The following is a 9,958-nucleotide window of genomic DNA, read 5'->3' as shown; positions in this document are numbered from 1 at the left end:
AAGTGTCAAAGGATGATTGGGTGTGCATGTGCCGGGTGGTGCGGCTGTTACACCTAAGAATTTCTCCATTACAACACATGTCTTCCCACTCGGTCAAAGCGTCATGATGGTAATAAGCCTTAAACCAAACTATTTATGCCATAAATAATTGGACGCGGAATTACACTCTCCTAATCCAATAAGGATTTAATTCCCCCGTCTATATGAGCATCCCTCCACCTCTATCCTCAATTCTCATATTCCCATAATCAGACCCCTAATTCTATTTCTCCCCAAATCCAATTAGGGCTTATTTTCACATCCCTTGAAAAAATCAACACCCCAAAACCCGTTACGCTTCCTACCAGGCCAACCAGGCTCGCCGCTTGCTGATCTACGAGCAGCTTCTTGCTATGTTCCCGACCGCCGTGAAGTTCTGGACCCAATACGTAGAGGCCCAGATGGCGACGTGGCCACCAAGAACATATTCACTAGGTGTTTGATGAAATGTCTCCACATCCCTCTTTGGCAGACCTACCTCAATTTCATCAGGAAAGTCAATGCCAACAACGGTCAAGATTTGATCAGGGAAGCCTTTGATTCTGTTAGGGATGATATTGCGTCTGGGCCTGTGTGGTTAGATTCTTGAAGGCTGGTAATCAAATTGTTTGGTTGTTTTGAGTCCAAATTTTAGAGTCTTAATGTAAATTTCTTTGAGACGATCTGAAAATTATATGTCCTCAATTTTTTGTCCAATTTGATGCGCACCAAAAGAGCACAAAAAAGTCTACACAACTTTGGACATCAATGATGGTCTATAACTATAACAATGGTGATCATAACTCATTATGAGAGACTATAATATATATATATATATGCTCCTCAATCTCTTTAGTGCACACCTCACAATTTTCCTGCTTTTTAGATGAAATTCTATTTTGCCCATATTCACTATACACCTCTACCCACTTCTGCTGCCATTATGCCTCCACAAGATTGAACCCTACCACTTACCACTAGAGAAATATAGTCTTCGAGAAAACCTAAACGGAGAGCACTAATTTGGTAACTCACAAATTGTTGAAACTTGGAATTTTGAGAGCGAAATATCGTTCTGTCAATGTCGGACCAATCAATCGTAATCATTATATTCAATTTAAAATTTAATTTATAATTTTAATGTTAATTTATTTACCAACTTTGTTGAATTTGGTTTGGATCTTGTATGGACCCAAAATACTCTTGTTACAAAAACAAAGCCCATTACAAAAATTTGTTTCGCAAATGAAATGAACTGATGAAGTCTCGTTGTTAACGTGATGTGACCGGATTAGGATTTTTAAGAAGGTTCCCAGCAAACAACCAACCCCTCCCTCTCTCTTTACCCGCGTCCACGTCATTAAGGTGGGCGAAATAACCGACCTACCCCCAACCTCGAATGGGGACACAGACCCGCAGACCATGGGCAATATAGGAATATAAAAATAGAAAAATCTTTACGAAAGAACCCAAACCCCCAAATCCAATTTCAGAAAGAAAAAAACGCAAAACCGAGGAACCCAAATCGATTCAACAGGAGCCACCCGGACCCCCACCTGACCCGACCCGATGGAGATCGCCCCGGCGCCGCCGCAGTCCGCAGACCGGGACGTCCCAAACGACTCCGCGTCCGTCAAAACGACGCCGTCCTCCTCGCTCTCCGAGAACGACGAGGCGAACGTGTCGACGTCGGTGGCGGCGGCGGCCAAGTACGACGACGACGAAGAGGAGGAGGACGTGTGCCGGATCTGTAGGAACCCTGGCGACGCCGATAACCCGCTCCGGTATCCGTGCGCTTGTAGCGGAAGCATCAAGTTCGTGCACCAGGATTGTCTCCTTCAGTGGCTCAATCACAGCAATGCTCGCCAATGCGAGGTTTGAATTTGGATTTTGAATTTTTCGAATTAGGTTTCAATTTTGTTATCTCTAATTTTGCAATCAGGTTAGGGTTTCTAGTTTATGATAGGTAAGCTGATGGTAAGTTTCCTGATGATCATGTTCAATTAGAAAGGAAATTAGGTTTTTTTTAGTTGCTTTGTAGTGTAGAGTGGCGTATGAGTCCATTATAGAGAATTAAACGGTGGAACTAATCTAGACATGGCGTATCGACATGGATTTTCTGTAAAAGTCTGATTCTTTTGTGCTCTGTGATATGCATTCCCTGTTACTATCATCATTGTTGTATGATTTCGAACTCTGAGATAGTGTACAGCAAACTATAATGCACTGGAAATAATCTAAAAAAAAATGGCTTTTTTATGTTAGATATGGTGGGTGGCTTTTGTGAGAAATTATGTTCATACTCATCTGAGACTCATGCATACTTTTTGATATGCAATGCAGGTTTGCAAGCATCCATTTTCCTTCTCTCCGGTTTATGCTGAGAATGCACCTGCTAGGCTTCCTTTTCAGGAGTTTGTAGTTGGGATGGCAATGAAAACTTGCCATGTTCTGCAATTTTTTCTGCGCCTTAGCTTTGTGCTATCCGTCTGGCTCCTCATTATACCTTTTATTACGTTTTGGATATGGCGGCTGGCTTTTGTGAGGAGTTTTGGTGAAGCTCAGAGATTGTTCCTAAGTCATCTATCAACTACAGTCATTCTTACTGATTGTCTGCATGGGTTCCTACTTTCTGCGAGCATTGTGTTCATATTTCTTGGAGCCACTTCTCTGAGGGATTACTTCAGGCATTTACGTGAGCTTGGAGGTCAAGATGTTGACAGAGAAGATGAGGCAGAAAGAAATGGTGCTCGTCCTGTAAGAAGAGTTCCTGGACAGGCTAATAGAAACTTTGTTGGCGACGCTAACGGGGAAGATGCTGCTGGAGCACAAGGGATTGCTGGAGCAGGTCAAATGATTAGAAGGAATGCTGAAAATGTGGCCGCTCGCTGGGAGATGCAGGCAGCTCGTCTTGAGGCTCATGTTGAACAGATGTTTGATGGTCTAGACGATGCCGATGGTGCAGAGGATGTACCATTTGACGAGCTTGTGGGAATGCAGGGACCTGTATTTCATTTAGTGGAAAATGCTTTCACTGTAAGTTATATTTTCTCCTGTTGTTCTTTTTTTTTTTTNTTTTTTTGTTATCTCCTTGTAGCTCTCCGCACACTTTCTCACTCTAATCGATAATTATGTACACCTTTCCCTAAACAGTCGTGTCCTAGATGCTCCAGGAAATAACTCCACTAATTATGCAATTTGTGTGTGCTTGTGTTATTTGGTTGAGGTCATCGGTTACAGCTAATATTGACTATCTACTTTATGAAGAAAATTTAATCTTCTATTATTTGTAGTAACAAGTTGATGGTTTCATTCTCTGCAGGTGCTGGCAAGCAATATGATATTCCTTGGTGTAGTAATATTTGTGCCCTTCTCATTAGGTCGGATTATACTCTATCATTTGTCTTGGCTTTTCTCCACTGCTAGTGGTCCAGTCTTGTCAACAGTCATGCCACTCACTGAATCAGCCATTTCCTTAGCTAATATCACATTGAAGAATGCATTAACTGCTGTAACAAATTTATCAACCGATGGCGAGAAAAGTGGTATGGCTGGCCAGGTTGCAGAGATCCTGAAAGTTAACATGAGTGGACTGAATGAGGTTTCAAACAATGCAAGTTCACCACTTTCAGCAGACATCCTTAAAGGGGCAACAATTGGAACGTCAAGGCTCTCTGATGTGACAACTCTTGCTATTGGATACATGTTTATATTCTCCCTAGTTTTCTTCTACCTTGGCATTGTGGCTTTTATCCGTTACACTAGGGGTGAGCCATTGACTATGGGAAGGTTCTATGGTATTGCTTCAATGGCAGAGACAATTCCATCTCTATTCAGGCAGTTTCTGGCCGCAATGAGGCATTTGATGACAATGATTAAGGTCGCTTTCCTTCTGGTCATTGAACTTGGAGTGTTCCCATTAATGTGTGGATGGTGGTTGGATGTTTGTACTATAAGGATGTTTGGGAAAACGATGTCTCACAGGGTGCAGTTCTTCTCAGCGTCTCCTTTAGCTAGCTCCCTGGTTCATTGGGTTGTAGGAATTGTATACATGCTACAAATAAGCATATTTGTCAGTCTTCTTCGAGGGGTACTATTCTCTGTCATATACCACTTTAGCTTTTCTTGAACACCTTTTATATGTATACCTGATTTATATGCTTTATATTTGCAGGTTCTGCGTAATGGAGTTCTTTATTTCCTAAGAGATCCAGCTGATCCAAACTACAATCCCTTCCGTGATCTCATTGATGATCCTGTGCACAAACATGCTCGCAGGGTTCTGTTATCCGTTGCGGTGTATGGGAGTTTAATTGTGATGCTGGTGTTTTTACCAGTTAAACTAGCTATGCGGATGGCACCTTCCATTTTTCCCCTTGACATTTCGTAAGTTAACCTCCAACACCTATTGTTCTATAGCTGCAGTTTTATTGATGGATTCTCGTTTTGGTTTCTAACATGCACATTTTTCTTTTGGCAGGGTATCAGACCCATTTACTGAAATTCCTGCGGACATGCTTTTATTTCAAATCTGCATTCCATTTGCAATTGAACATTTCAAATTACGGGCAACCATTAAATCCCTGCTGCGTTATTGGTTTACGGCAGTTGGCTGGGCACTTGGTTTAACAGATTTCTTACTACCCAGACATGAGGATAACGTCGGACAGGAAAACGGAAATGCAGAGCCAGGAAGACAGGATAGGTTACAGGTTCAATTGGGGCTACAGGATCAAGCTTTGGTGGCCCTGCCAGGTGCTGATGAACCAAATGGAGGGCTTCTGGCATCAGGGGACTCGAATATTGCAGAAGAGTATGACACTGATGAACAATCTGATTCTGAGTAAGTTGAGAGAACCCTTCTGATTTGATATGCGATGCTAGAGCTTACTTTATATTATAGGAGGATGAACTTCCTGAACTTAAATTTCTTGGTTGGGTTATATATTTTGAGAGTTGATGCAGCCATTCTTGATTCACTATACTACGAGTCATGGCATCTTTTTTTTATATTATGTTCTTGTCTTTGTTTTTGTTGCTTAAGTATGTTAACTAATTCTACTCTTCTTACCGTCATTTTTATCGCTGTCTTTTAGAAGGTATAGCTTTGTACTTCGAATTGTCCTCTTGTTGGTGGTGGCTTGGATGACGTTACTTGTCTTCAACTCAGCCTTGATAGTTGTACCAACATCACTCGGAAGAACAATTTTCAATGTCATTCCTTTCCTCCCTATAACTCATGGCATCAAGTGCAACGGTAATTTCTTTTGTAATTATCTTGTTTCCTACTTCTGAGTTTGGAGACAAGTGTCCAAAGTTTTAACCATTTCTTTTCTTAGATTTATATGCTTTCATCATCGGAAGCTACATAATATGGACTGCTGTAGCTGGAGTCAGATATTCTATTGAGCACATTAGAACAAAAAGGGTTGCCGTTCTATTGGGCCAGATCTGGAAGTGGTGTAGCATTGTCATAAAGAGTTCTGCCTTGTTGTCAATATGGGTAAGAATCATTTGATTTTGTTCTCTTTTTTTTTTATTTTTTAACAAGTAGTAAAAAAAAAAATTTGTTTGTTATGTTTTAACAGTAAGAAAGTTTGTTTTTTCTCTAACGTACTGTTTGGTTCCCAGATTTTTGTCATTCCAGTATTGATCGGGTTGCTCTTTGAGCTTTTGGTGATCGTGCCAATGCGGGTGCCTGTTGATGAAAGCCCAGTATTCCTGCTGTATCAGGACTGGGCTTTGGGCCTTATTTTTCTCAAGATATGGACTAGATTGGTAAGTCATCTTTGTTACTCTTGTAAATATCAACATCAGTTGCATGTTTTGTGGACTTGTTTTATCTGGGATTGATTACTCTCCATACGTGAGTGACTTATTGCTGGTGCTTGTAACTACTCATGTAGGTGATGTTGGATCACATGATGCCATTGGTAGATGAAAGCTGGCGCGTAAAGTTTGAAAGGGTGAGGGAAGACGGCTTCTCCAGGCTGCAAGGTCTTTGGGTGCTCCGCGAGATTGTATTCCCAATCATAATGAAGTTGTTGACTGCCCTGTGTGTGCCTTACGTTCTTGCCAGAGGGTTATTTCCTGTGCTCGGTTACCCATTAGTAGTCAACTCAGCAGTTTATCGGTTTGCCTGGATAGGATGCCTGTGCTTTAGTCTGCTGTGCTTCTGTGCCAAGAGGTTCCATGTATGGTTCACCAACCTTCACAACTCTATACGTGATGACCGATATCTAATTGGACGAAGGCTTCATAACTTTGGAGAAGATGTTGAAGAAAAGCAAAATGAGGCAGGGACATCCCTTGAATTGCAGGATTCTAGTTTCGAAGTCAGTGGTTTAATTCCACATGACCGAGAGGCTGACCATGGTCTCCGTCTAAGGCGTGCTATTCAACATGATGCTTAGTTATGAGGTATGGGCTGTAGGAGTTTTGGTCAAATATGAGGCTATCATGCTTAGATGTATACGTTACGTTACAGCATAGAACTGGTTTGTACTTCACCTCCATGGATGTAAAGAAGAGAGTGTATTAAACTATTCTCTAATTAGAGTTGTCCCTCAGTTTGTGCATATAATGCTTGTTTAAATTAGCAAATAGGTTTATGAATCAAAGTTGTCCATAAACTCATTTTTCGCATTAGTTCACTCATTGGTCGTTGTTCTTTTCTTCTTGCTCGTCTTGATTTTTTTGCTTGAAACTGGTTAGGAATTCCTAATAGCGTTTACGAATTATCTTTATAGCTTTGTTTCTTTTCTAAATATACATATTCAGAGTGGTGCTGCTCAGGTGTCTAGGGTTCTATCCCAAGAATCTTCTTCATTCGCATCTCTTCTAGTCACTCTCTTCCTCCTTGAATCCTCGTCGAGGCAAGCGTTTATCTTCTTATAGTTTCTACATCATTCTTTGTTCATTGCAACCCAAATTAACCGCTGCTCTGAGCATCCCCAAAATTTACCAAACTGCTGAAACATACATAAACAACTGTGCCCACAACCTCGCTGTAGATGTGAGCAGATTCAATTCTTAAGTGTTAACAAGAACCCTGTAGCTGCTCTGGTGCTAACATACACTTTCCAGTTTCCAGATACCTTTCTAATCTCATTTTCAACTCCGTCTTCAATGAAATCAATCTTTCTAGTCAGCTTCATATCGTTCGGTAAATAAGGGATCACGATGTCAACCACAAGGAAAGAACATGTCAGCCACAAGGCAATTGGCCCTAGTTTTGATTAAGAAACTGCTCAAGCTAGCCATGGTTGAAACAAGGCTGTGGCTATAGAACTTTGCTTGCATTTCGATTTTTGGGGGAAGTGGCTGAGTGAAAGCTCATACATTTGGGTACAGGGATTCTCAGTTGATTTTCTTGTGGATGAAGAGTGCATCTAGAAGGTTGTGTTCACGGTTATTTTGTGGCCTCTGAAAACAAATAGCTTTGTGATGTGAAAGGCTGGGGTAATGTAACCTTGAGCCATATATGGAAAGGAAATAAGGCAAAAAGGAGAGAAACACCATATGCCTAGACTATTAGCCGGTTCACGCTGCATAGATTGATTTCTGCCTATAAATCAGAAGAAAATAAAAACTAGACATGGAATCCCTGCATTAGGGCAGACAATACTAGACATATATTGATATATAAGAACTGCATTTGGTATTCAACAAGCAGATATTACAAGACAGATTTACAAATACAATGGCTTTGTGTACATCTCAAGGATCATGTATACATCAAACCTGAAGGACAGGTAGTCCATGTAGGTTCAGGTGTAAAAGACAGAACAGGAACATTACAATGCACACATAATCAAATTAACACAATTGCATCTATTACATATAGGAATTCAAAGAATACAAAGGAATAGAAAGCCAGAAAAGAAAACAGTGTCGTCAAGGGTGAACATTTTCTTGAAGAGCACTGGATATGCGACCTTCCCTTCTCTTCTGCACGATCTGCATTCAAATTGAAGATATAAGCTTGTAGAACAGAATGTATGTTTTCGTTTATGCTCTACCAGCCTAAATAAATCATTAAATGTCTCGTAATTACTGGACAGTTCACTACATGCGAAAAATGCACAGAAAAAAGCTTTGGTAGTAGAAAGCTAAACTAAAATAGGATCTCAAACCCTTGAGCAACGATGTGACCATGTTGAATGATTCAGAACTAATGGCCCATCATGAACACCACTGAATTTGGCAATGACTCGTTAGAGCAACTCCAACAAAAAAGTCAAATCTTAGTTGGCAGCCCAACATCTACTTTTTGACAACCCAAAAAACTCTTCAACAAAGTAGTCAATTCCACAGGGAGAGTTTTATATGTATGCCCAAAGAGTTTTATATGTATAATATCATGAAAATAATAAAATAAGTTTCAAGTTTAACTCCTTTGTTGGAGAGGAAATGAGTCAAAAATATGTCAAATTTTGAAATTGACAAAAAATTTTGACTTCCTTTGTTGGAGATGCTTATTGACAAAAGAGACTGTTATCATTTGACTTGCTTTGTTGGAGGATCAGGTGCTTGTCAATGTAATTCGTTAGGAACATTAGCTTGACGGTTTCATATTTGGAACAAGTTAGTCAGGCATGTAGCTTGAAAGTTTATCTGTATATTATCGGAGTGTATGGGAAATGTTACTGATAATAATATGGGGGATTTCTATATACACCTAATTTTAAAAAGTGGTTTTAAATAAAACCCATATGATATTCATTTCTGATAGGCATCTAAAATATATCAATTATGATACATATTATGTCATATTTTTTCTAAATTTTACACAATTGCCCCCATTCAATTATGGGTGCCACTTATGTGCCTTAAGGTATGGATACCCAACCAATTTTGACTTGCTATAGCAGGTTAAAGCAAACTAACACCGTTAACTCTCAGTTAAGTCTCTTTATATCTACAGTTTTCATTAGAAATATCTACCATTCAGATGAGCAAAATCACATAAAAGTAGACTTTCTGGAAATCAAAATGATTCTTAAGACTGTCTACAACTATCATAAGAAAAACATCTACTATTATCATGAAAAAGATCACAGAAAATGTTGCAAGTCGAAAGACACATTTAACATAAGACACATCTACTACTGTCATGAAAAAGATCATAGAAAATGTTGCAAGTCGAAAGACAAATTTAACATAAGACACATCTACTGTTTTCATTAGAAAAGTAGACTTAATTTCTAGAAATCAAAATTGTTCTTGAGATTGAATCAACCCAAGGTAAAATTTGCAACTCTACATTTAACATAAGACACATCTACTATTTTCATTACAAATCTTTACCATTAACATAAGCGAAATCAAAGAAAAGTAGACTTTCTAGAAATCAAAATTGTGATTGAGATTGAACCAACCGAAGGTAAAATTTCCAAGTCTACATTTAACATAATTCACATCTATTATTTTTATTAGAAATCTCTACCAATAACAGAAGCGAAATCAAAGAAAAGTAGACTTTCTGGAAATTAAAATTGGTCTTGACATTGAAGCAACCCAAGGTAAAAGATGCAAAGTCTACATTTAATATAAGACACAACTATTTTTTTCATAAGAAATGTCTACTAATAACATAAGAGAAATCAAAGAAAAGTAGACATAAGCTGGAAATCAAAATTGTTCTTGAGATTGAATCAACCCAAGGTAAAAGATGCAAAATCTACATTTAACATAAAACACATCTACTATTTTCATAAGAAATGTCTAGCATTAACATAAGAGAAATCAAAGAAAAGTAGATTTTCTGGAAATCAAAATTATTCTTGAGATTGAATCAACCCAAGGTAAAAGATGCAAAGTCTACATTTAACATAAAACACATATACTATTTTCATAAGAAATGTCAACCATTAACATAAGAGAAATCAAAGAAAAATAGATTTTCTGGAAATCAAAATTATTCTTGAGATTGAATCAA

General features: G+C 38.9%; 1 protein-coding gene across 1 annotated transcript; it reads left to right on the top strand.

Annotated features, from left to right (window-relative positions):
* Nucleotides 1-1,537: 1,537 nt before the first annotated feature.
* LOC101294814 (E3 ubiquitin-protein ligase MARCH6-like) lies at nucleotides 1,538-6,692 on the top strand. Its single transcript, XM_004290543.1, has 9 exons — nucleotides 1,538-1,893; nucleotides 2,362-3,054; nucleotides 3,341-4,108; nucleotides 4,193-4,404; nucleotides 4,499-4,861; nucleotides 5,115-5,275; nucleotides 5,358-5,521; nucleotides 5,650-5,796; nucleotides 5,925-6,692. Exons 1-9 carry the CDS (start codon nucleotides 1,588-1,590, stop codon nucleotides 6,429-6,431), a joined length of 3,321 nt encoding a protein of 1,106 aa, XP_004290591.1. The 5' UTR covers nucleotides 1,538-1,587; the 3' UTR covers nucleotides 6,432-6,692.
* Nucleotides 6,693-9,958: the final 3,266 nt, after the last annotated feature.

Source organism: Fragaria vesca, linkage group LG2 (assembly GCF_000184155.1).
Source record: "Fragaria vesca subsp. vesca linkage group LG2, FraVesHawaii_1.0, whole genome shotgun sequence".
Lineage (NCBI taxonomy): Eukaryota > Viridiplantae > Streptophyta > Magnoliopsida > Rosales > Rosaceae > Fragaria > Fragaria vesca.
Note: the sequence above shows the minus strand (reverse complement) of the source record. Positions and strands in the feature narration are given on the sequence as shown.

Bases quoted from the DNA above. Each gene is read 5' to 3' on its own strand.
- LOC101294814 (XM_004290543.1), top strand. From the start codon at position 1,588: ATGGAGATCGCCCCGGCGCCGCCGCAGTCCGCAGACCGGGACGTCCCA. The intron at 3,055-3,340 runs GTAAGTTATATT...CATTCTCTGCAG, and splicing joins TAGTGGAAAATGCTTTCACT to GTGCTGGCAAGCAATATGAT. The intron at 4,405-4,498 runs GTAAGTTAACCT...TTCTTTTGGCAG, and splicing joins ATTTTTCCCCTTGACATTTC to GGTATCAGACCCATTTACTG.